The sequence below is a fragment of the Ranitomeya variabilis genome, chromosome 7 (assembly GCF_051348905.1).
Source record: "Ranitomeya variabilis isolate aRanVar5 chromosome 7, aRanVar5.hap1, whole genome shotgun sequence".
Taxonomy (NCBI): domain Eukaryota; kingdom Metazoa; phylum Chordata; class Amphibia; order Anura; family Dendrobatidae; genus Ranitomeya; species Ranitomeya variabilis.
In genome coordinates, this window is record NC_135238.1 from 13,210,352 (window position 1) to 13,237,087 (window position 26,736).

Here is a 26,736-nt window from a genome sequence, read left to right on the forward strand (position 1 = left end):
TTTATTTATTTATTTATTTTTTGTTGCCGTGTGTCTAGCTGCTGTGGCTAGCTTCTCTCCTCCTCTTAATCTTGGTGTGGCTCTGAGTTCAGCTGCTGACATGGATATCCAGAGCTTGGCTTCCAGTCTGGATCATCTTGCTGCTGGGGTTCAAAGTATTCAGGATTTTGTTGTTTACAGTCCTATGTCTGAGCCTAGAATACCTATTCCTGAGTTGTTTTCTGGAGATAGATCTAGGTTCCTGAATTTTAAGAACAATTGTAAGATGTTTCTTTCTTTGAAACCTCGTTCCTCTGGTGATGCCGTTCAGCAAGTTAAGATTATCATTTCCTTCTTGCGTGGTGACCCTCAAGATTGGGCCTTCGCATTGGCGCCAGGGGATCCTGCATTGCTTAGTGTAGATGCATTTTTTCTGGCCCTTGGATTGCTCTATGAGGAACCTAATCTTGAGAACCAGGCTGAAAAAGCGTTATTGGCCCTCTCGCAGGGGCATGATGAAGCAGAGGTTTACTGCCAGAAATTTCGGAAATGGTCGGTGCTTACTCAGTGGAATGAGTGTTGTTGTGAACTATATTTCTTTCCTCCCTCTTGTGGTCATTAGTGGTATGGCACTTGGAGTGCCTTTCCCCAGGTTGGCACCCACCTGGTTCGTTTAGCCTTGGGTGTGCCTATATAAACTTCCTGGATACTCTGTATTGTGCCTGGATTCGTTGTTATCAGACCATGTCTGTTTTCTCCTGTCTCCTGGTCTCCTGATTTTGCAAGATAAGCTAAGTCCTGCTTTCTTATTTTTGTACATTTGAATTTTCTTTATTTTGTTCCAGCTTTGTTTAAAAAGTGATTCCTGATTTTGCTGGAAGCTCAAGGGGGGCTGTTATTCTCCCCCCACACCGTTAGTCGGTGCGGGGGTTCTTGGATATTCAGCGTGGATATTTTGTAGGGTTTTTTGCTGACCGTATAAGTCATCTTTCTATTTTCTGCTATTAGTCAGTGGGCCTCTCTTTGCTAAATCTAGTTCATTCTTACGTTTGTCATTTCTTCTTACCTCACCGTTATTATTTGTGGGGGGCTTGTATTTACTTTGGGGTCTTTCCTCTTGAGGCAAGAGAGGTCTTATTTTCTCTGAAAGGGTTAGTTAGTTCTCCGATTGGCGCGAGACGTCTAGAACCAACGTAGGTACGTTCCCCGGCTGCTGCTAGTTGTTTGTGCTAGGATCAGGTATACGGTCAGCCTAGTTACCACTTCCCTATGAGCTGTTTTTTTGTGTTTGCAGACTTAGCTGGTACTCCTGAGATCCTCTGCCATTAGGATCATAACAGAGTGTGCCCTGGCTGCGAATTTCAGAGAAGGTCTTTCTGAAGCCATTAAGAATGTCATGGTGGGGTTCCCTACGCCTGCAGGTCTGAATGAGTCAATGACTCTGGCCATTCAGATTGATCGGCGTTTGCGGGAGCGCAAACCTGTGCACCATTTGGCGGTGTCTTCTGAACAGACACCTGAATCTATGCAATGTGATAGAATTCTGACCAGAAGTGAACGGCAAAATTATAGACGACAAAATGGGTTGTGCTTTTACTGTGGTGACTCAGCTCATGTTATCTCAGCATGCTCTAAGCGCAAAAAAATGTTGATAAATCTGTCACCATTGGTACTTTACAGCCTAAGTTCATTTTGTCTGTTACCCTGATTTGTTCCCTGTCATCTTACCCGGTTATGGCTTTTGTGGATTCAGGTGCTGCCCTGAGTCTGATGGATTTGTCATTTGCCAGGCGCTGTGGTTTTGATTTGGAGCCTTTAAAATTCCCTATTCCACTAAAGGGAATTGATTCTACACCATTGGCTACGACTAGACCTCAGTACTGGACACAAGTGACCATGTGCATGACTCCTGTTCATCAGGAGGTGATTCGCTTTCTTGTATTGCATAATTTGCATGATGTTGTCGTGTTGGGTCTGCCATGGTTGCAGACTCATAATCCAGTCCTGGATTGGAAAGCTATGTCTGTGTCAAGTTGGGGTTGTCAGGGAATTCATGGTGACGCTCCTGTGGTGTCAATTGCTTCGTCCACTCCTTCTGAGGTCCCTGCGTTTTTGTCAGACTACCAGGATGTATTTGATGAGCCCAAACTCAATTCTCTACCTCCTCATAGGGACTGTGATTGTGCTATAGATTTGATTCCTGGTAGTAAGTTTCCTAAGGGACGACTTTTCAATTTATCTGTGCCGGAGCATGCTGCCATGCGGAGTTATATAAAGGAGTCTTTGGAGAAGGGACATATTCGCCCGTCCTCATCCCCTCTTGGTGCGGGGTTCTTTTTTGTGGCTAAGAAGGATGGTTCCCTGAGACCTTGTATTGATTATCGCCTTTTGAATAAAATCACGGTTAAATTGCAGTATCCTTTGCCATTGTTAACTGATTTGTTTGCTCGCATTAGGGGGTCCAGTTGGTTCACCAAGATAGATCTTCACGGTGCGTATAACCTTGTGCGTATAAAACAGGGTGACGAATGGAAAACTGCATTTAATACGCCTGAAGGCCATTTTGAGTACTTGGTGATGCCTTTTGGACTTTCTAATGCTCCTTCAGTCTTTCAGTCCTTTATGCACGATATCTTCCGTGAATATCTGGATAAGTTTATGATTGTGTATCTGGATGATATTCTGTTTTTTTCGGATGATTGGGAGTCTCATGTTAAGCAGGTCAGGATGGTCTTTCAGGTCCTGCGTGCCAATGCTTTATTTGTGAAGGGCTCAAAATGTCTTTTTGGAGTCCAGAAGATTTCTTTTTTGGGTTTCATTTTTTCTCCTTCTACTATTGAGATGGACCCAGTCAAGGTTCAGGCTATTCATGACTGGACGCAGCCTACATCTGTTAAGAGTCTTCAGAAGTTCTTGGGTTTTGCTAATTTTTACCATCGCTTCATAGCTAATTTTTCTGGTGTTGTTAAGCCTTTGACGGATTTGACCAAGAAAGGTTCTGATGTGACTAATTGGTCCTCTGCGGCTGTGGAGGCCTTTCGGGAGCTGAAGCGTCGGTTTTCTTCGGCTCCGGTCTTATGTCAGCCAGATGTCTCACTTCCCTTCCAGGTGGAGGTTGATGCTTCCGAGATTCGAGCGGGGGCTGTTTTGTCGCAGAGAAGCTCCGATGGCTCTGTGATGAAGCCATGTGCTTTCTTTTCAAGAAAGTTTTCGCCTGCCGAGCGGAATTATGATGTCGGTAATCAGGAGCTTTTGGCTATGAAGTGGGCATTTGAGGAGTGGCGACATTGGCTCGAGGGAGCTAAGCATCGTGTGGTGGTCTTGACTGATCACAAGAATTTGATTTATCTCGAGTCGGCCAAGCGGCTGAATCCCAGACAGGCTCGTTGGTCATTGTTTTTCTCTCGTTTTGATTTCGTGGTCTCGTACCTGCCTGGTTCGAAGAATGTGAAGGCTGATGCTCTTTCTAGGAGTTTTGTGCCTGACTCTCCTGGAGATTCAGAGCCGGCTGGTATCCTTAGAGAAGGGGTGATTTTGTCTGCCATCTCCCCAGATTTGCGACGTGTGCTGCAAGAGTTTCAGGCGGATAGACCTGACCGCTGTCCACCAGAGAGACTGTTTGTCCCGGATAGATGGACCAACAGAGTCATCTCCGAGGTTCATTCTTCGGTATTGGCGGGCCATCCTGGAATATTTGGTACCAGAGACTTGGTGGCCAGGTCTTTTTGGTGGCCTTCCTTGTCGCGGGATGTGCGTTCCTTTGTGCAGTCTTGTGGAATTTGTGCTCGGGCTAAGCCTTGCTGTTCTCGTGCCAGTGGTTTGCTGTTACCTTTGCCTGTCCCGAAGAGGCCTTGGACGCACATTTCCATAGATTTTATTTCAGATCTCCCTGTCTCTCAGAGAATGTCTGTCATCTGGGTGGTGTGTGATCGTTTTTATAAGATGGTCCATTTGGTGCCCTTGCCTAAGTTGCCTTCCTCCTCCGAGTTGGTTCCACTGTTTTTTCAAAATGTGGTTCGTTTGCACGGGATCCCTGAGAACATTGTTTCTGACAGAGGATCCCAGTTCGTGTCTAGATTTTGGCGGACCTTTTGTGCTAAATTGGGCATTGATTTGTCTTTTTCGTCGGCCTTCCATCCTCAGACGAATGGCCAAACCGAGCGAACTAATCAGACCTTGGAGACTTATTTAAGATGTTTTGTTTCTGCTGATCAGGACGACTGGGTTACTTTTTTGCCGTTGGCCGAGTTTGCCCTTAATAATCGGGCTAGTTCTGCTACTTTGGTTTCTCCTTTTTTTTGTAATTCGGGGTTTCATCCTCGTTTTTCCTCGGGTCAGGTGGAGCCTTCTGACTGTCCTGGAGTGGATGTTGTGGTTGATAGGTTGTATCAGATTTGGAATCATGTGGTGGACAATTTGAAGCTGTCACAAGAGAAGGCTCAGCTCTTTGCCAACCGCCGTCGCTGTGTGTGTCCCCGACTTCGCGTTGGGGACTTGGTGTGGTTGTCTTCTCGCTTCGTTCCTATGAAGGTCTCCTCTCCTAAGTTCAAGCCTCGGTTTATCGGTCCTTATAAGATTATGGAAGTCCTTGGCCCTGTGTCATTTCGTCTGGACCTCCCGGCATCATTTGCTATTCATAATGTGTTCCATCGCTCGTTGTTGCGGAGGTATGTGGTGCCTGTGGTTCCTCCGGTTGAGCCTCCTGCCCCGGTGCTGGTTGAGGGAGAATTGGAATACGTGGTGGAGAAGATCTTGGATTCTCGTATTTCTAGACGGAGGCTCCAGTATTTGGTTAAGTGGAAGGGCTATGGTCAGGAGGATAATTCTTGGGTTGTCGCCTATGATGTTCATGCGGCCGATTTGGTTCGTGCCTTCCATGTGGCTCATCCTGATCGCCCTGGGGGTTCTCATGAGGGTTCGGTGACCCCTCCTCAAGGGGGGGGTACTGTTGTGAACTCTGTTTTCAGGCTCCCTCTTGTGGTCACTGGTGGTATGTTGTGACTTTTGCTTTGGGCTCCCCCTGGTGGCTTTGTTTGTTATCCTGCTGGTCTCTGGCTATCAGCTGGTTCGTTATCCTCTGGGAGGTTCCTATATAGCTCTGTTTCTCTTTCACTTGTTGCCGGCTGTCGATGTAATCAGTGCTACTCAGATTCCTTCTGACTACCTTGCTCCCAGTCCATCCAGGACAAGCTAAGTTTTGTTTGCTCATTTTTTGATCAGTAATGTTTATCATGTTTTCTTGTCCAGCTTGCTAAAATGTGATTCCCTCATTGCTGGTTGCTCTAGTGGACTGAGTTTCTCCCCACACACCGTTAGTTGGTGTGTGGGATCTTGAAATCTCAGGATGGATATTTTGTAGGGTTTTTTATTGATCGCATAGACCCCTGCTCTATTTTCTGCTTTCTAGTACTAGTGGGCCTCTTTTGCTGAATCTGATTTCATCCCTATGTATGTGCCTTCTTACTTCACCGTTAATATTTGTTGGGGGCTTCTATATCTTTGGGGATTATTTCTCTGGAGGCAAGCGAGGTCTTTCTTTCTCTTTAGGGGTAGCTAGTTCCTCAGGCTGGCTCGAGACGTCTAGGAATTTTTTAGGCACCAGAGGCTACCTCTAGTTGTGTTGGATAGGTTCAGATTTGCGATCAGTCCAGTTACCATCTCCCTAGAGCTTGTCCTAAGTTTATTCACTTGCTGGTCTATTTGTGATCCTCAGCCACTAAGGATCATAACAGAGCTCCCCCTAGTGGTGGCTGCAGACAGGATCTTATCATATATCTGTGTATACAGGGAGCTCCCTGTTGTGAAATTGGATTCTGGGCTCCCCCGGTGGCCACTTGTGGAATTTAACTTGTGTGCATCATCCCCTCTGTTCACCTGCTCCTATCAGGATGTGGGAGTCGCTATATAACCTTGCTCCTCTGTCAGTTTCATGCCGGTCAACAATGTAATCAGTAGCCTTTCTGTGCATGTTCCTGCTACTAGACAACTCCCAGCTAAGTTGGACTTTTGTCCTTGTGTGTTTTTGCATTTTGTTCCTGTTCACAGCTGCTGTTTCGTTACTGTGTCTGGAAAGCTCTTGTGAGCGGAAATTGCCACTCTGGTGTTATGAGTTAATGCTAGAGTCTTAAAGTAATTTCTGGATGGTGTTTTGATAGGGTTTTCTGCTGACCATGAAAGTGCCCTTTCTGTCTTCATGCTATCTAGTAAGCGGACCTCGATTTTGCTAAACCTATTTTCATACTACGTTTGTCATTTCATCTAAAATCACCGCCAATATATGTGGGGGCCTCTGTCTGCCTTTTGGGAAAATTTCTCTAGAGGTGAGCCAGGACTGTCTTTTCCTCTGCTAGGATTAGGTAGTTCTCCGGCTGGCGCTGGGCATCTAGGGATAAAAAAACGTAGGCATGCTACCCGGCCATTTCTAGTTGTGCGGCAGGTTTAGTTCATGGTCAGTATAGTTTCCATCTTCCAAGAGCTAGTTCTCATATATGCTGGGCTATGTTCTCTCGCCATTGAGAATCATGACAGTTTGACCGGCCCAAAAAAGGGTTAAATTACTGGCTGAGAAAGGAGAGAAAAAAGAAGTCTGCTACAATTTTTTTTTTTTTTTTTTTTTTTTTCCCTCTAGTTCTGAGTGTGCTCTTAATTGAATCACTTGCTAGTCTGCCTATACTGCAGCCTTCCTCTCTTCCTCTCCTTCTAATCCTTGAATGGCTCTGTGTTCACCTGTTTCAAATGGATCTTCAGAGTGTAGCTACAGGTTTGAATAATCTCGCCACAAAGGTACAAAATTTGCAAGATTTTGTTGTTCATGCACCTATGTCTGAGCCTAGAATTCCTTTGCCTGAATTCTTCTCGGGGAATAGATCTCACTTTCAAAATTTTAAAAATAATTGCAAATTATTTTTGTCCCTGAAGTCTCGCTCTGCCGGAGACCCTGCACAGCAGGTCAGGATTGTAATTTCCTTGCTCCGGGGCGACCCTCAAGACTGGGCTTTTGCATTGGCACCAGGGGATCCTGCGTTGCTCAATGTGGATGCGTTTTTTCTGGCCTTGGGGTTGCTTTATGAGGAACCTCATTTAGAGCTTCAGGCGGAAAAGGCCTTGATGTCCTTGTCTCAGGGGCAAGATGAAGCTGAAATATACTGCCAAAAATTCCGCAAATGGTCTGTGCTTACTCAGTGGAATGAGTGCGCCCTGGCGGCGATTTTCAGAGAAGGTCTCTCTGATGCCATTAAGGATGTTATGGTGGGGTTCCCTGTGCCTGCGAGTCTGAATGAGTCCATGACGATGGCTATTCAGATCGATAGGCGTCTGCGGGAGCGCAAACCTGTGCACCATTTGGCGGTGTCTACTGAGAAAACGCCAGAAAATATGCAATGTGATAGAATTCTGTCCAGAAGCGAGCGGCAGAATTTTAGACGAAAAAATGGGTTGTGCTTCTATTGTGGTGATTCAACTCATGTTATATCAGCATGCTTTAAGCGTACTAAGAAGCCTGACAAGTCTGTTTCAATTAGCACTTTACAGTCTAAGTTTATTCTATCTGTGACCCTGATTTGTTCTTTATCATCTATTACCGCGGATGCCTATGTCGACTCTGGCGCTGCTTTGAGTCTTATGGATTGGTCCTTTGCCAAACGCTGTGGGTATGATTTGGAGCCATTGGAGGCTCCGATACCTCTGAAAGGGATTGACTCCACCCCATTGGCTAGTAATAAACCACAATACTGGACACAAGTGACTATGCGTGTTAATCCGGATCACCAGGAGGTTATTCGCTTTCTGGTGCTGTATAATCTACATGATGTTTTGGTGCTGGGATTGCCATGGCTGCAATCTCATAACCCAGTCCTCGACTGGAGAGCTATGTCTGTGTTAAGCTGGGGATGTAAAGGAACTCATGGGGACGTACCTTTGGTTTCCATTTCATCATCTATTCCCTCTGAGATTCCTGAATTCTTGTCTGACTTTCGTGACGTTTTTGAAGAACCCAAGGTTGGTTCACTACCTCCGCACCGGGAGTGCGATTGTGCCATAGACTTGATCCCGGGTAGTAAATACCCTAAGGGTCGTTTATTTAATCTGTCTGTGCCTGAACACGCTGCTATGCGAGAATATATAAAGGAGTCCTTGGAAAAGGGACATATTCGTCCTTCGTCATCTCCCTTAGGAGCCGGTTTTTTCTTTGTGTCTAAGAAAGACGGCTCTTTGAGGCCGTGTATTGATTATCGACTTTTGAATAAAATCACGGTTAAATATCAATATCCGTTACCACTGCTTACTGATTTGTTTGCTCGTATAAAGGGGGCCAAGTGGTTCTCTAAGATTGATCTCCGTGGGGCGTATAATTTGGTGCGAATCAAGCAGGGGGATGAGTGGAAAACCGCATTTAATACGCCCGAGGGCCATTTTGAGTATTTGGTGATGCCTTTTGGTCTTTCAAATGCCCCTTCAGTCTTCCAGTCCTTTATGCATGACATTTTCCGCGATTATTTGGATAAATTTATGATTGTGTATCTGGATGATATTCTGATTTTTTCGGATGACTGGGACTCTCATGTCCAGCAGGTCAGGAGGGTTTTTCAGGTTTTGCGGTCTAATTCCTTGTGTGTGAAGGGTTCTAAGTGTGTTTTTGGGGTTCAGAAGATTTCCTTCTTGGGATACATTTTTTCCCCCTCTTCCATCGAGATGGATCCTGTCAAGGTTCAGGCTATTGGTGATTGGACGCAACCCTCTTCTCTTAAGAGTCTTCAGAAATTTTTGGGCTTTGCTAACTTTTATCGTCGATTTATTGCTGGTTTTTCTGATGTTGTAAAACCATTGACTGATTTGACTAAGAAGGGTGCTGATGTTGCTGATTGGTCCCCTGATGCTGTGGAGGCCTTTCGGGAGCTCAAGCGCCGCTTTTCTTCCGCCCCAGTGTTGCGTCAGCCTGATGTTGCTCTTCCTTTTCAGGTTGAGGTCGACGCTTCTGAAATCGGAGCTGGGGCGGTGTTGTCGCAGAGAAGTTCCGACTGCTCCGTGATGAGACCTTGTGCTTTTTTTTCCCGTAAATTTTCGCCCGCCGAGCGGAATTATGATATTGGGAATCGGGAGCTTTTGGCCATGAAGTGGGCTTTTGAGGAGTGGCGTCACTGGCTTGAGGGGGCCAGACATCAGGTGGTGGTATTGACTGACCACAAAAATTTAATTTACCTTGAGTCTGCCAGGCGCCTGAATCCTAGACAAGCGCGCTGGTCGTTGTTTTTCTCTCGGTTTAATTTTGTGGTGTCTTACCTACCGGGTTCTAAGAATGTTAAGGCGGATGCCCTTTCTAGGAGTTTTGAGCCTGACTCCCCTGGTAATTCTGAGCCCACAGGTATCCTTAAAGATGGAGTGATATTGTCTGCCGTTTCTCCAGACCTGCGGCGGGCCTTGCAGGAGTTTCAGGCGGATAGACCTGATCGTTGCCCACCTGGTAGACTGTTTGTTCCTGATGATTGGACCAGTAGAGTCATCTCTGAGGTTCATTCTTCTGCGTTGGCAGGTCATCCTGGAATCTTTGGTACCAGGGATTTGGTGGCAAGGTCCTTCTGGTGGCCTTCCCTGTCACGAGATGTGCGAGGCTTTGTGCAGTCTTGTGACGTTTGTGCTCGGGCCAAGCCTTGTTGTTCTCGGGCTAGTGGATTGTTGTTACCCTTGCCTATCCCGAAGAGGCCTTGGACGCACATCTCGATGGATTTTATTTCGGATCTGCCTGTTTCTCAGAAGATGTCTGTCATCTGGGTGGTGTGTGACCGTTTCTCTAAGATGGTCCATCTGGTTCCCTTGCCTAAGTTGCCTTCTTCTTCCGAGTTGGTTCCTCTGTTTTTTCAAAATGTTGTTCGTTTGCATGGTATTCCGGAGAATATCGTTTCTGACAGAGGGACCCAATTCGTGTCTAGATTTTGGCGGGCATTCTGTGCTAAGATGGGCATAGATTTGTCTTTTTCGTCTGCTTTCCATCCTCAGACTAATGGCCAGACCGAGCGGACTAATCAGACCTTGGAGACATATTTGAGGTGTTTTGTGTCTGCGGATCAGGATGATTGGGTTGCTTTTTTGCCTTTGGTGGAGTTCGCCCTCAATAATCGGGCCAGCTCTGCCACCTTGGTGTCCCTGTTTTTCTGTAATTCGGGGTTTCATCCTCGATTTTCCTCCGGTCAAGTGGAATCTTCGGATTGTCTTGGAGTGGATGCTGTGGTGGAGAGGTTGCATCAGATTTGGGGGCAGGTGGTGGACAATTTGAAGTTGTCCCAGGAGAAGACTCAGCTTTTTGCCAACCGCCGTCGTCGTGTTGGTCCTCGGCTTTGTGTTGGGGACTTGGTGTGGTTGTCTTCTCGTTTTGTCCCTATGAGGGTTTCTTCTCCTAAGTTTAAGCCTCGGTTCATCGGCCCGTACAAGATATTGGAGATTCTTAACCCTGTGTCCTTCCGTTTGGACCTCCCTGCATCCTTTTCGATTCATAATGTTTTTCATCGGTCATTGTTGCGCAGGTATGAGGTACCAGCTGTGCCTTCCGTTGAGCCTCCTGCTCCGGTGTTGGTTGAGGGTGAGTTGGAGTACGTTGTGGAAAAGATCTTGGACTCTCGTGTTTCCAGACGGAAACTCCAGTATCTGGTCAAATGGAAGGGATACGGTCAGGAGGATAATTCTTGGGTCACTGCCTCTGATGTTCATGCCTCCGATCTTGTCCGTGCCTTTCATAGGGCTCATCCTGATCGCCCTGGTGGTTCTGGTGAGGGTTCGGTGCCCCCTCCTTGAGGGGGGGGTACTGTTGTGAAATTGGATTCTGGGCTCCCCCGGTGGCCACTTGTGGAATTTAACTTGTGTGCATCATCCCCTCTGTTCACCTGCTCCTATCAGGATGTGGGAGTCGCTATATAACCTTGCTCCTCTGTCAGTTTCATGCCGGTCAACAATGTAATCAGTAGCCTTTCTGTGCATGTTCCTGCTACTAGACAACTCCCAGCTAAGTTGGACTTTTGTCCTTGTGTGTTTTTGCATTTTGTTCCTGTTCACAGCTGCTGTTTCGTTACTGTGTCTGGAAAGCTCTTGTGAGCGGAAATTGCCACTCTGGTGTTATGAGTTAATGCTAGAGTCTTAAAGTAATTTCTGGATGGTGTTTTGATAGGGTTTTCTGCTGACCATGAAAGTGCCCTTTCTGTCTTCATGCTATCTAGTAAGCGGACCTCGATTTTGCTAAACCTATTTTCATACTACGTTTGTCATTTCATCTAAAATCACCGCCAATATATGTGGGGGCCTCTGTCTGCCTTTTGGGAAAATTTCTCTAGAGGTGAGCCAGGACTGTCTTTTCCTCTGCTAGGATTAGGTAGTTCTCCGGCTGGCGCTGGGCATCTAGGGATAAAAAAACGTAGGCATGCTACCCGGCCACTTCTAGTTGTGCGGCAGGTTTAGTTCATGGTCAGTATAGTTTCCATCTTCCAAGAGCTAGTTCTCATATATGCTGGGCTATGTTCTCTCGCCATTGAGAATCATGACAGCTCCCCCTAGTGGTGACTGCAGACAGGATCTTATCATGTATCTCTGAATACAGGGAGCTCCCCCTAGTGGTGACTGCAGACAGGATCTTATCATGTATCTCTGTATACAGGGAGCTCCCCCTAGTGGTGACTGCAGACAGGATCTTATCATGTATCTCTGTACACAGGGAGCTCCCCCCAGTGGTGACTGCAGACAGGATCTTATCATGTATCTCTGTATACAAGGAGCTCCCCCTAGTGGTGACTGCAGACAGGATCTTATCATGGATCTCTGTATACAGGGAGCTCCTCCTAGTGGTGGCTGCAGACAGGATCTTATCATGTATCTCTGTGTACAGGGAGCTCCCCCTAGTGGTGGCTGCAGACAGGATCTTATCATGTATCTCTGTGTACAGGGAGCTCCCCCTAGTGGTGGCTGCAGACAGGATCTTATCATATATCTCTGTATAGAGGGAGCTCCCCCTTGTGGTGGCTGCAGACAGGATCTTATCATGTATCTCTGTATACAAGAAGCTCCCCCTAGTGGTGGCTGCAGGCAGAATCTTATCATGTATCTCTGTATACAGGGAGCTCCCCCTAGTGGTGACTGCAGACAGGATCTTATCATGTGTCTCTATATACAGGGAGCTCCCCCTAGTGGTGATGGCAGACAGAATCTTATCATGTATCTCTGTATACAGGGAGCTCCCCCTAGTGGTGGCTGCAGACAGGATCTTATCATTTATCTCTGTATACAGGGAGCTCCCCCTAGTGGTGACTGCAGACAGGATCTTATCATGTGTCTCTATATACAGGGAGCTCCCCCTAGTGGTGATGGCAGACAGGATCTTATCATGTATCTCTGTATACAGGGAGCTCCCCCTAGTGGTGGCTGCAGACGGGATCTTATCATTTATCTCTGTATACAGGGAGCTCCCCATAGTGGTGGCTGCAGACAGGATCTTATCATTTATCTCTGTATACAGGGAGCTCCCCCTAGTGGTGACTGCAGACAGGATCTTATCATGTGTCTCTATATACAGGGAGCTCCCCCTAGTGGTGATGGCAGACAGGATCTTATCATGTATCTCTGTATACAGGGAGCTCCCCCTAGTGGTGGCTGCAGACGGGATCTTATCATTTATCTCTGTATACAGGGAGCTCCCCATAGTGGTGGCTGCAGACAGGATCTTATGTTTCTGTATACAGGGAGCTCCCCCTAGTGGTGACTGCAGACAAGATCTTATCATGTATCTCTGTATACAGGGAGCTCCCCCTAGTGGTGGCTGCAGACAGGATCTTATCATGTATCTCTATATACAGGGAGCTCCCCTAGTGGTGGCTGCAGACGGGATCTTATCATTTATCTCTGTATACAGGGAGCTCCCCCTAGTGGTGGCTGCAGACAGAATCTTATCATGTATCTCTGTATACAGGGAGCTCCCCCTAGTGGTGACAGCAGACAGGATCTTATCATGTATCTCTGTATACAGGGAGCTCCCCCTAGTGGTGACTGCAGACAGAATCTTATCATGTATCTCTGTATACAGGGAGCTCCCCCTAGTGGTGGCTGCAGACAGAATCTTATCATGTATCTCTGTATACAGGGAGCTCCCCCTAGTGGGGACTCAGTGCAGTGGATTTGGGACTCAAAATGTGAGTTTCCACTGCTGTAAAGAAGATTGGTTTTTATTAATAATGAAATAGTTTAAAAAGTCCAGAAAGTCACATCTAGATGTAATTAACTCCATAAGACGTGTATTCACCATTATCAGCTTCCTCTGCGGTGGTAAAAAAGAAGAATGATCCAGGATCATCTGAGGTGGTTTAGTTCATTGAAGAAAACAGCGTCTCCTCATTGTTCATCCGTCGAGGCCTCGTCTTCCTTCTGCTTTATTTTTAGTGGTTTTAGACACCATGAAGCTCCAGTATTACAGGAGGACGTCAATACTTCCTAATGTGACCTTAAAGAAACACATAAAAGAAAAGCATAAAACAAACAAGTAAAAAACATTTGATAAAATAAATTGACAAAAAATAACATAAAAATCAGAATAAAAAAAAACAAAAAGGTGAACTGTAAAAAAAGTCATCAAACAAATTACCAAAAATAGTAGTAAAGTCATCGAAACCGACAATAATGTGCGGAGGAAATAATGCAAAAATGTACAAACATCAGAGTAATAATAATGTCCCAGCAAACAAGTCTCAGTGCAGGTAGAAACAATAGTCTGGAAATGTTTATGGACTTCAGTAGGATAGTGTTGTGAGCATGCTCTGTGAGCTGTGCAGAGATCATTATACGGAGAGTGGGAGGAGGAGAGCTGTGCAGAGATCATTATACAGAGAGTGGGAGGAGGTGAGCTGTGCAGAGATCATTATACAGAGAGTGGGAGGAGGTGAGCTGTGCAGAGATTATACAGAGAGTGGGAGGAGGTGAGCTGTGCAGAGATCATTATACAGAGAGTAGGAGGAGGTGAGCTGTGCAGAGATCATTATACAGAGAGTGGAAGGAGGTGAGCTGTGCAGAGATCAATGTACAGAGAGTGGGAGGTGAGCTGTGCAGAGATCATTATACAGAGAGTGGGAGGATGTGAGCTGTGCAGAGATCAATGTACAGAGAGTGGGAGGAGGAGAGCTGTGCAGAGATCATTATACAGAGAGTGGGAGGAGGTAAGCTGTGCAGAGATCATACAGAGAGTGGGAGGAGGTAAGCTGTGCAGAGATCATTATACAGAGAGTGGGAGGAGGTGAGCTGTGCAGAGATCATACAGAGAGTGGGAGGAGGTGAACTGTGCAGAGATCATTATACAGAGAGTGGGGGGAGGTGAGCTGTGCAGAGATCAATATACAGAGAGTGGGAGGAGGAGAGCTGTGCAGAGATCATTATACAGAGAGTGGGAGGAGGTGAGCTGTGCAGAGATCAATATACAGAGAGTGGGAGGAGGTGAGCTGTGCAGAGATCATTATACAAAGAAAGTGAGGAGGTGTGCTGTGCAGAGATCATACAGAGAGTGGGAGGAGGTGAGCTGTGCAGAGATCATTATACAGAGTGGGGGGAGGTGAGCTGTGCAGAGATCAATTTACAGAGAGTGGCAGGAGGTGAGCTGTGCAGAGATCATTATACAGAGAGTGGGAGGAGGTGAGCTGTGCAGAGATCATTATACAGAGAGTGGGAGGAGGTGAGCTGTGCAGAGAGGGCAGAGGTAGCTGGGACATCGCCTGTTGTGATTGGTGGATCCTGTGCTATCTATATATATGTTATATGTTATTGTGACCTCTGCATTGATAAGGAACCTATAAGCTGATACTTTAGCGCTCAGTGATGAAATCTGCAGGTCATGATTATTATTTCCCTGTGATGTTCCCCTTATGCGTCTTGTTCTTTAGATTTGACTAAACTTCCCAGAACTTCTCGTTTCGTTTTCTGCTGAGAATCTGACACATGAGAGATCTTCAGACTTTTAAGGACGCCCTTAGTTCTTGTTGCAGCCAAATGCGCCCCCGCCCCCCCATGTGCCCACCCTGCAGGTGCAGCCGCTCCTCCCAGGGGACCCAGTTGTTGAGAATGTTCTGCTCCTGTGACTTTGTGTTTGTGGCTCGCTGAGCGGTGCCATCAGTTACTCGCTGTCAGTTCTGGGGCCACCATGCTGCTCCTCCTCGTCCTCTACCTGGGGATCACCTGCTCAGCCGAAAATCCAGATCACAGCGGGATTATCACCGTGCCTGCAGAAGGTAAGAAATGTGCCCAAATCTACCAGTGATGATCCCTACCGAAAAGCCCAATGCTCCAGTCCTCGACTCTCAGGATTCTTTGTTGATCCCTACTCTTCCTACACCTTCATGATCCCTACTATGGTTATCTCTATTTTCTATTTTATAGTAATCAGCCCTCGATATTGTAGAAATAACTTTCCCGCATCCTATAGATGAACAATCTATGACGATCCCTACTGTAATAATTATATGGTAGTCCCTACCCTGGTTACAGTATCATAATCCCTATTCCCTGTAATAACTCGGCCTTTCCCAATGGTAACCCACAATGATCCTTCCCTACTCGTCCTCCAAAATGATGATCCCTACTCACTACTCTCCACACTAATAGGATCTCTGGCCTATAAAATATGATTCTTTCTCATTCCATCTACATCCAATAGGCCTACGTGATGTGGTCCCCATAATGATCCCTATGTGATGACGATCCCTACTTTCTATAACAATCTCAAATTCCCCTGCATTATTAATTCTCTTTTTGTTCTGTATTCTGAAATGATCCATTCTGTGCACTTTCAATGCTGCGATGATCCCTACTCTTCCTACACTGCAACAATCTGTAGAAATATGCGGAGCTGAATCTGTTACGTATTACCTACAGCGTTCCCTACTCTTCCCGCTTTATCATGATCCCTTTTTTCTATCTACTGTATGATAATCTGTATAACCTTATGTGATGTATTACCTACAGTGTTCCCTACTCTTCTTACAAAATCCAAGTCCATTTTTTTCTGCCCACCCTATGATCCCTACTCTTTCCACACTTTGCATTGTGAAAAAAAAACACCCTCCCTGTCTGCTGTATAAATTATTATGGGCTTTACTTTCTGGTTATTTTAAAGATCTGTTTTTACTTTGATGATCCCTACTCTCCATAATGTAGAACTATTACTACCATCATCTACGTAATTACCCCTCTAATGATCCCTATGCTGTCATGCTCTGTGTGGCATTCTGCAATGATCCCTATACCCATCATCTTATTGATCCCTACAATGATCCCTATCCTGTCCTTTCTACTGTATTCTTGGATGATCCCTACTCTCTGTACTCATCAGTCTAATGAACCCAGTAATAATTCTTACCTTGTCATGCTTACAGTTTTATTCTTTGATGATCCCTACTCTCTATAACCTAAGACTATTCCTGACATTATCTGGTCAACAATCCCTACTTGATCATATTCTCTGCGGTAATCTGTGATGATCCCTACTCTCCATAATGGAGAGCCTACCCCTGTAGTGATCCCTATGCTGTCATGCTCAGCGTGACATTCTGTAATGATCCCTACTCTCCAAAATAAACTATTACATCATCTTCCTAATGATCCCTACAATGATCCCTACTCTGTCGTGCTTTCTATGGTATGCTGGGATGATCCCTTCTATCCCATAATCTAGGATTCGCTCTGACATCACTTTCCTAACGATCCCTATCCTGGTATTTTGGGGTGATCTGGGTAAGGCTATTTTTCTTCATCTGCCTCCTGGTTTTCTATACATTTTCTTTATTTTGTGTAATGTTCGAAAAAGTGGAAACCATCAGCGAGTAGGTGCTGGCGGATCTGCTTCTGTTTCTAGTATTTTTAGTGTATTATGCCGGGAATAGATGTGGATCTGATGGGCTGATAGTCCGGGCAGAATCATGTGGCCCTTACATGTCCTGTGCGGGGATGGTAGTTGGAAGATTTGGCTGCTCGTATCTTAAAGGGATATGCCATAAATAAAAAGTTAGCAAATCTACATAGTATAGGGGGTTACACACTGACGTCCAGCGATCCTGAAAATGGGGCCCTGGATCCTGGAAGCCCTTCGATGGGACAATGCACAGCGCTCCGCTACTTCCAACAACCCCATCCACCATGATCGGAGCGGTGGTGGAGTATGCAGGACCCCGAGCCCCATTCTCCAGATTGCTGGGGGTCCCCAGAGATCAGTGTGTTGTCCCCGACCCTTTAACACGACCTGGGACTTTCTACAGCTGGAGTAAGAACCTAAATCAGTTTCAAGCTTGCTGATGGTTTCCCTATTTAACATGTAAGACATATGTTTACGAATACGTCCCCCCGCAGGATAGGGTGTCGCTGTCGTATGATGGTACGTAGGACGTGGTTTTGCTTTTCTTGTACAGATCTCGAGTTCCGTCATTTTTTTATCCTCCACTCACATCCGAAGCTGCAAATACAATTCTTAGTGGAATGATCAGTGTGTAATTGTGTAAATGCTCTGCTCCCGTCTCTGCAGGTTCCACCTTTCTGCCCTGCGGACATCACTCCTCCGCTCCCGTCCCGCTGGTGCTGAAGCTGCAGATGGAGGAGCCCAGCAACGGCTCGTGGGTGCTGCTGGGGATGACTCCCATCATCCTCATGTTAGATACCAACGTTCTGACGGTACGGCTCGCTCCTGACAACACGTCCAGCAATTACTCCTGCTCCGTGGACGACGCTCCCGGCGATACTCACCTGTCAGGTAGGTAACAATCCCCCTGACCGCCATGGGAAGTGATCTCGGCACAACTACACCACCACTGTCCCCAGGCCGTGCCTGATATTGCAGCTCTGCTCCAGTATCATGAATGGACAACCACCATAAGCAGATCTGTCATTCAGGAATCGGGGAAAGCTGTGTGACAACTGCAGACGCTATATTAGCACTTTATTGGTTGGTGCCCCAAAATCATAGTTTTGTCTGTTTTTTTCGGCTTGTGGGTTATTAATATCTCGGGCGGTTCCTGGTCTAATACACGATTTTCAAATCCCCAAATTCTGATAAAGTGAAAAGTGACCGAACAGCGGTGTCCTCTGTGCGCTCCGCCATGTCGGGAAGAATCCGAGACGGGGACGTCCCTGCTGTGCGGCCGCTCAGGACAGTGCGCTATACAGAAGCTGACAACTACAGTGCTGGATGTGGGTTGTCAGGCAATGTAGCCATAACCAGTCTGTCCAACTACTCAGCATAAGTAGCAATAAGGGGGAGGACGTCTTCAGAAGGTGACCAAGTGATTACATCAGGTTCTGGTGTTACATACAGCATATATTTTTAAAATTCAGCAACATTTCCCCTCCAGACTCCTCTGTCCTCTCCCGACTTCTCTGTCCTCTCCAGACTCCTCTGTCCTCTCCAGACTCCTCTGTCCTCTCCAGACTCCTCTGTCCTCTCCAGACTCCTCTGTCCTCTCCAGACTCCTCTGTCCTCTCCAGACTCCTCTATCCTCCTCTGTTCCTGTCAGAACCCTCTGTCCCATCGAGACTCCTCTATCCTCCTCCATATCCTTCTGTTCAGCCGGGATCACACATACGCGAGATACGGCCAAGTCTCGTAGGTTAAAACCCAGCTCTGGCGCCAGCACTTGGGAACGGAGCGTGCAGCTCCATGTATTGCTGTGCGGCTGCACGCTCCGCTCCGGAGTGCCGGCGCCAGAGCTGGGTTTTAACCTGCGAGACTCGGCTGTATCTCGCGTATGTGTGATCCCGGCCTTCCTATCAGATTCCTCTGTCCTCCTCCAGAACCTTCAGTCCCATCCAGATTATTCTGTCCCCTCCAGACTCCTCTGTCCCCTCCAGAACCCTCTCTCCCATCGAGACTCCTCTGTCCTCCTCCAGACCCCTCTGTCCCCTCCAGACTCCTCTGTCCTCCTCCAGACTCCTCTGTCCTCCTCCAGACTCCTCTGTCCCCTCCAGACTCCTCTGTCCTTCTTCAGATCCCTCTGTCCTCTTCCAGGCCCCTCTATCCTCTTCCAGACCCCTCTGTCCCCTCCAGACCCCTCTGTCCCCTCCAGACTCCTCTTTTCTCCTCTGTTCTCCTCCAGACCCCTCTGTCCCCTCCAGACTCCTCTTTTCTCCTCTTAACTCCTCTGTTCTCCTCCAGACCCCTCTGTCCCCTCCAGACCCTTCTGTCCCCTCCAGACTCCTCTTTTCTCCTCTTATCTCCTCTGTTCTCCTCCAGACTTCTCTGTCCTCCTCCAGACCCCTCTGTCCTCCTCTGTTTCTGTCCTCCTCCAGACTCCTCTGTCCTCCTCCAGACTCCTCTGTCCCATCCAGACTCCTCTGTTCCTCCAGACCCCTCTGTCCCCTCCAGAATCCTCTGTCCCCTCCAGAATCCTCTGGCTTCCTCCAGACTCCTCTGTCCCCTCCAGACTCCTCAGTTCCCCTCCAGACCCCTCTGTCCTCCTCCATACTCTTCTGTCCTCCTCCAGACTCCTCTGTCCACTCCATTTTCCTCTATCCCCTGGAGACTTCTCTGACAGGGGCTAATCCTCCATGACAACAAATGATCGGGTGTTGTACTGTTCGGCCTGGTCCTTCTTGCCCCTGACACCGCCTGTTGGGGGAGTTTCGGGGGCTCCCATACACAACAGCTGGTGGGATGCTCCTGCCGATATCTCTGTGTGTGGTGGTCCCACAGTGTGTGGAGCCTTTCATTAGATTTATTTGATGATGGTGGAGATTCTTGTTGTTCTTATGATGATTAATAAAGTTGTTGGGGGCAGTGAGTGGGCCTGGTGGGGGGCTATGGTCCATAAGATGTGGGGCCTTTCGCCCTGTTGCCCGGTGATGACAGCCTCTTCGGTGCTGTCGTCGCTTCCATCGCTGATGTCCCGGATTCCTGGCCCCGGCGCTTACTCCTCCCCACAGCTCCTCTTTCTTCCCCACAGATAGTGAGCTGGATGATGTGGAGGAGCAGCGGATCGCCTGCCGCGCCCCGAGGACCTGGACCAGGGTGCAATGGTCCAGAGGTGACGAGGTGATTGCCATGGTGCACAGAGCGGGGCCTCAGCTGAGCGTCAAGGTGATGAGGAAGGGGCCATCGTTCGTCATCACCTCCATCATTGACGAGGATTCTGGGGGTAGCAGTATGGTAAAGATGTTAAACGCGACATGTCGAGGGTCGCCTCCACACGGCAACGCGACAGGTGAGATAACTGGACGGAGGGGCTGCCGTGTGGTTCAGGGATGGCCGTGGGGGCCGACCGGAGCGCCATGAAGGAGGCCTGATGTGATTCCCATAAGCCACTTATATGGGATACGACGGTAGAGACCCCGCAGCTCGCTGACTTGTGTCTTGTTTCCTCCTGGCAGGATGGCAGCTGTTCCTGAAGGAGCGATACTGGATCATCGTGGCGGTGGCATCGTCCTCTGCGCTGCTCTGCCTGCTGCTCGCGGGCGGCTTCGTAAGCATAAGACGCAGTGCGTGTCACCGTACCCGGGAATCAATATTTTATCATGGCCCCTCAGCAGAAAACTCCCACACGTCACTATCTCTGCTGGTTGTCAGTGAACGGACACAATGTCCGCCCTCACGCGCCTCGAAACCAGTCTCCATCATCTCTTGCTTGCAAAAGTATAGGGTTCGTTGCAGTGTATCGGAGCGTTTTCCTGTAACAAGTCTGTGTCAGATGAATGGGATCACTGTTGTAGCGTATTCTAAGGCCGTGTTCACACGGAGGGTTTTTGAGGCGTTTTAAAATGACAAGTCTTTTAGGCGCTTTTTTTTTTAAAGGAATTTTTGAAGCAATTTTTTTCATTTCTGGAAACGTTTTTTTTTTTTTTTTGCAGCCTTCTGATTGGATAGTGCCCAGTTTGGAGTGGATTCCATCAGATTCCACTTCCCAGAAGTGACCAGACCTTTTTTTTTAACATCTGTTTTGTTTTTTCCACATCTCTTCAGGTAAAAAAAAAAAAACTCAAATCCTCCTCATCTGACCAGAAAAGAGGATTTCCCAAAGAAATGAATGAGAGTTTTCCAAGTGTTTTTTTTTTTTCGACAATCTGCTTAAAAACAAAATTGCTAAAAAATAATCTCAGTGTGAACATCGCCTAAGAGATACTATTCAGAGATATGAATGAATTGCTTTTGTGACAACCAATATGGCTGCCGAATATGGTGCTTAGTGGTGCAGTAATGGTGGCGATTCACAGAGTCAGATTTACAATCCAAGGAAATCCGAGTGACCGTTAAACTCCATGTCTTATTACAGGAAGGAGAGCGAGGAGACGCGCCAAGAACAGGTGAGTGCCGCTGCCACGTACGAGACCCTGCAGCTATCGGCGGTGCCGCTGCCACGTACGAGACCCTGCAGCTATCAGCGGTGCCACTGCCACGTACGAGACCCTGCAGCTATCAGCGGTGCCGCTGCCACGTACGAGACCCTGCAGCTATCGGCGGTGCCGCTGCCACGTACGAGACCCTGCAGCTATCGGCGGTGCCGCTGCCACGTACGAGACCCTGCAGCTATCAGCGGTGCCACTGCCACGTACGAGACCCTGCAGCTATCAGCGGTGCCGCTGCCACGTACGAGACCCTGCAGCTATCGGCGGTGCCGCTGCCACGTACGAGACCCTGCAGCTATCGGCGGTGCCGCTGCCACGTACGAGACCCTGCAGCTATCGGCGGTGCCGCTGCAACATAGGAGACCCTGCAGATATCAGCGGTGCCGCTGCCACGTACGAGACCCTGCAGCTATCGGCGGTGCCGCTGCCACGTACGAGACCCTGCAGCTATCAGCGGTGCCGCTGCCACGTACGAGACCCTGCAGCTATCGGCGGTGCCACTGCCACGTACGAGACCCTGCAGCTATCAGCGGTGCCGCTGCAACATAGGAGACCCTGCAGCTATCAGCGGTGCCGCTGCAACATAGGAGACCCTGCAGCTATCAGCGGTGCCGCTGCCACGTACGAGACCCTGCAGCTATCGGCGGTGCCACTGTCACATACGAGACCCTGCAGCTATCGGCGGTGCCACTGCCACGTATGAGACCCTGCAGCTATCGGCGGTGCCGCTGCAACATAGGAGACCCTGCAGCTATCAGCGGTGCCGCTGCAACATAGGAGACCCTGCAGCTATCAGCGGTGCCGCTGCAACATAGGAGACCCTGCAGCTATCAGCGGTGCCGCTGCCACGTACGAGACCCTGCAGCTATCAGCGGTGCTGCTGCATCCACCATCTCCAGATCTTCCTTTATTTCCTCTCCCCTGTAATAGAAATATTGAGCTTCTCTTACTGTGTGGGGGCAGGACGACCACTGTGTGGTGCACCGGATTGTGCCCCTGGTACGGCGCCATCTATGGGACACGTCCTCTCTCTGTGATGTCAGTTTATCTATCACCCGCATAGTAATTTTCTCTCTTCATCAGTTTCTTCAAGATGAGCTCAGCTGCCAGGAACCTCTACACAGACTCCATCAGCCCCCAGACAGGTACCGCCACGTGCTGGGAGACCCCACGTCTGCTCCCAATCCCCCCTCGTTCTCTTCTCCCTTTTTTTCTTCTACATATTTCACATTTTCTTTTTTTATTTTCTTTCTTCTTTTCTTTGCATTTTCCTTTTTTTCACATCTTGTTTTTCTCCTGTTTTTCCTTCTTTGTATTCTCCTTTTTTATTTCCCGCCTTCTTTATCTCTTTGTATTTTCCTTTTTTTATTTCCCGCCTTCTTTCTTTCCCTTTTTTCCCATCTTTATATATTTCTTTTTTTTTCTTTTCCTTTTTTATTTCCCAATTTTCTTATTCTCCTTTTTATCCTTCTTCATATTTTCCTTTTTTATTTTCCATCTTCCTATTTTTCTTCTTTTTTCATTCCTCACGTTTTTATTGTTTTTATTTCCCATCTTCTTTTTCTCCATTTGTTTCCTTCGGTATGTTTTAACTTTTGTATTTCCCATCTTCTTTTTCTTGTTTTTCCTTCTTCGCACTTTCTTCTTTTTTATTTCCCGTCTTCTTTTTCTCTTTTTTTTTCCCTTCCTTATATTTTCCCTTTTTCATTACTCATCTTCTTATTCTCCTTTTTACCTTCTTTGTATTTTCCTTTTTTTTATTTCCTGTCTTCTTTTTCTCCTTTTTTCCTTCCTTCCTGTTTTTCTTTTTTGTATTTTCCCACTTTTTAGTTCACATCCTCTTTTTCTTCGTGTCTATGATGATGACACCAACAATACTAATAATTACCATCATCTTTTTATTCTTTGTGCCACCACCGATCAGACGTCGCCCACAAGGATCAGGACTTCACCTACCAGAACGTGTCTCCATCTAAAGTTGTTGGTAATGATTGTTACTCAGACAAGAGCTCCTTCCTGTCTCTGGGTGAGTGCAGCGCGGTCTCATTACATGTCCGGGATCCTGGGTAGCGCTCTAACCCCTGAGCAGCAGGAGATGGGTTACTGGGAGCTTTACAGAGCGCCGGTGCCTTCTTTAGGCCTCACCTCTGGTGTCCTCCTGTCTGGTTCTTCAGGCCACATCTCTGACCTCCTCCTGTCCAGTTCTTCAGGCCTCACCTCTTGTCTCCTCCTGTAAATTCTTCAGACCTCACATCTGGTCTCCTCCTGTAAATTCTTCAGACCTCACATCTGGTCTCCTCCTGTCCGGTTCTTCAGGCCTCACTTCTGGTCTCCTCCTGTTCGGTTCTTTATACGTCATCTCTGGTCTCCTCCTGTTCGGTTCTTCAGACCTCACCTTTGGTCTCCTCCTGTCCGTTTCTTCAGGCCTCCCCTTTGGTCTCCTCCTGTCCAGTTCTTCAGGCCTCACTTCTGGTCTCCTCCTGTTCAGTTCTTCAGATCTCACATCTGGTTTCCTCCTGTCCGGTTCTTCAGGCCTCGCCTCTGGGCTCCTCCTGTCCGGTTCTTCAGGCCTCACCTCTTCTCCTCCTGTCTGGTTCTTCAGGGCTCATCACTGGTCTCCCCCTCTGGTTCTTCAGGCCTCATCGTTGGTCTCCTCCTGTCCAGTTCTGCAGGCCTCACCTCTGGTCTCCTCCTGTCTGGTTCTTCAGGTCTCATCACTGGTCTTCTCCTGTCTGGTTCTTGATGCCTCATCATTGGTCTCCTCCTGTCTGGTTCTTCAGGGCTTACCTCTGGTCTCCTCCTGTCCAATTCTTCAGGCCTCACCTCTGGTCTACTCCTGTCTGGTTCTTCAGGCCTCACCTCTGGTCTCCTCCTGTCCGATTCTTCAGGCCTCACCTCTGGTCTCCTCCTGATCAGTTCTTCAGGCCTCACCTCTGTTCTCCTCCTGTTTGGTTCTTCAGGCCTTTTATACATTCTCCGCTTCATGTTAAATTGAGCAGATTATGTTAGATAAATGGACATCACAGCTAACAGACGGCAGCCAGATGGCGGTTAAATAGAAAATGTCATTCTGGGAGTATTAACATGGGGCTCCTCATCATTTAATCATACCAATATGTATAATGTGAATTAGATGCATACCTTTAACACAGATATTAATGTCTTAATAGTGCCCACACCACATGCCTCCACATGGTGCCCAAATAATAATGCCATCAAGTCCCCTAAAAAAAGAACTAAATCAGGATCACTATAACACCGCCACCGCCATACAATGCCTATATAGTAACTCAGGAAAGCTCTAGAGGTCCAGGGCAGTTATCTGGTAATGGTATAGTCCATGGGGTCCAGGGCAGTTATCTGGTAATGGTATAGTCCATGGGGTCCAGGGCAGTTATCTGGTAATGGTATAGTCCATGGGGGTCCAGGGCAGTTATCTGGTAATGGTATAGTCCATGGGGTCCAGGGCAGTTATCTGGTAATGGTATAGTCCATGGGGGTCCAGGGCAGTTATCTGGTAATGGTATAGTCCATGGGAGTCCAGGGCAGTTATCTGGTAATGGTATAGTCCATGGGGTCCAGGGCAGTTATCTGGTAATGGTATAGTCCATGGGGTCCAGGGCAGATATCTGGTAATGGTATAGTCCATGGGGTCCAGGGCAGTTATCTGGTAATGGTATAGTCCATGGGGTCCAGGGCAGTTATCTGGTAATGGTATAGTCCATGGGGGTCCAGGGCAGTTATCTGGTAATGGTATAGTCCATGGGGTCCAGGGCAGTTATCTGGTAATGGTATAGTCCATGGGGTCCAGGGCAGTTATCTGGTAATGGTATAGTCCATGGGGTCCAGGGCAGTTATCTGGTAATGGTATAGTCCATGGGGTCCAGGGCAGTTATCTGGTAATGGTATAGTCCATGGGGTCCAGGGCAGTTATCTGGTAATGGTATAGTCCATGGGGGTCCAGGGCAGTTATCTGGTAATGGTATAGTCCATGGGGGTCCAGGGCAGTTATCTGGTAATGGTATAATCCATGGGGGTCCAGGGCAGTTATCTGGTAATGGTATAGTCCATGGGGGTCCAGGGCAGTTATCTGGTAATGGTATAGTCCATGGGGGTCCAGGGCAGTTATCTGGTAATGGTATAGTCCATGGGGGTCCAGGGCAGTTATCTGGTAATGGTATAGTCCATGGAGTCCAGGGCAGTTATCTGGTAATGGTATAGTCCATGGGGGTCCTGGGCAGTTATCTGGTAATGGTATAGTCCATGGGGTCCAGGGCAGTTATCTGGTAATGGTATAGTCCATGGGGGTCCAGGGCAGTTATCTGGTAATGGTATAGTCCATGGGGGTCCTGGGCAGTTATCTGGTAATGGTATAGTCCATGGGGTCCAGGGCAGTTATCTGGTAATGGTATAGTCCATGGTGGTCCAGGGCAGTTAATGTTGACATGCCTCCTTCTCACGTTGCTCCCCGTCGTCTGGTTCTATGGGGGTTAGGGATGAGGGGGGATCTCTAGTGGGGTCGAGTGCGGAGTCAGATAAGGAATGACTGGTGAATGGTGGACAAATGGCAGAGGTCCAGGTGGGAAGAAGGGTCTGCTGCCATGTTCTTGTAACTAATCTCCTGAGGGGTAGGCTGAGGGGCTTCTTTGTGCCCCTTCTTGCCCCTCCATGACAGTGAAGCACATGCCTCGTACTCCAGGCCCAGTTTTGTCATGCTCCCCTCCATGTCTGGGGTCACTTATGAGACCTTGGACCCCCGTCCTCCATCTCTCTGTGTCTTTCCCCCAGTATCAGTAACTTGCATTTCATCAGTGAAGTTATCTGAGCGCCGTCCTCCCCGAACAGTCAGAACAGAAGAGGAAATGACTTTTTTTTTTCTCTTTTCTGCTCTTGTTTTTGTGTCACGCTTCCCCAATTTCTTTGCCTCAAAAACATTTCTCTGGTCGTCTCCAGAGTTCAGTTAGAAACCATTATAACAACCAGCCGCATTAAAGGGACGTGAGCGCTGCAAAAGTTCTGCAACTTTCCAACTCAATTTTAATTCTAAACTATTTTCCAAACCTTTGCTTGTTGTCAGTGACTGAGAATAATTCCTCTGTGAGCTATATTCTCAGCAGCACAACACCCTGACGCTTTCCTCTCCCCAGACTTCCCCTTTAATTGCTTTTTGATGTAATTTCCAGGCGGTGATTCCTATTTGGAGCCGATGGCTGAAGGAGGGGATCAGACGTCCGTCGGTGAGAACGGTATATTTAGGATTTTTGCTCCTTCCTCCGCTCTTCATAATTTTCGCCCCCTCATAAATACACGTGTAATACCCTCTCTCACCAGCAAGCGGCTGCTATGAGGACCCCACCAAGGATCGGGACGACCATGGGGACTCCATAGGTAACACTCAGCATAATGAAGTGAGATTTGCTATGC

At 47.7% G+C, this 26,736-nt stretch overlaps 1 protein-coding gene across 7 annotated transcripts in view; it reads left to right on the top strand.

Annotated features, from left to right (window-relative positions):
- Positions 1-26,736, top strand: part of CD19 (CD19 molecule) — a 40,028-nt gene that overhangs the window by 5,571 nt on the left and 7,721 nt on the right. For 3 of the 7 annotated variants that reach the window (XM_077274135.1, XM_077274136.1, XM_077274134.1), the window contains exons 2-9: positions 17,507-17,731; positions 19,917-20,174; positions 20,341-20,448; positions 21,240-21,270; positions 22,396-22,457; positions 23,237-23,338; positions 26,496-26,558; positions 26,644-26,700. In XM_077274135.1, coding sequence (XP_077130250.1) covers positions 17,572-17,731; positions 19,917-20,174; positions 20,341-20,448; positions 21,240-21,270; positions 22,396-22,457; positions 23,237-23,338; positions 26,496-26,558; positions 26,644-26,700 — 841 coding nt within the window. In that variant the 5' untranslated portion in view covers positions 17,507-17,571. Of the gene's footprint in view, positions 1-14,926; positions 15,222-17,506; positions 17,732-19,916; positions 20,175-20,340; positions 20,449-21,239; positions 21,271-22,395; positions 22,458-23,236; positions 23,339-26,495; positions 26,559-26,643; positions 26,701-26,736 lie in introns of those variants that run through there. The other 4 variants (XM_077274131.1, XM_077274130.1, XM_077274132.1 and 1 more) reach the window with 4 other exon arrangements.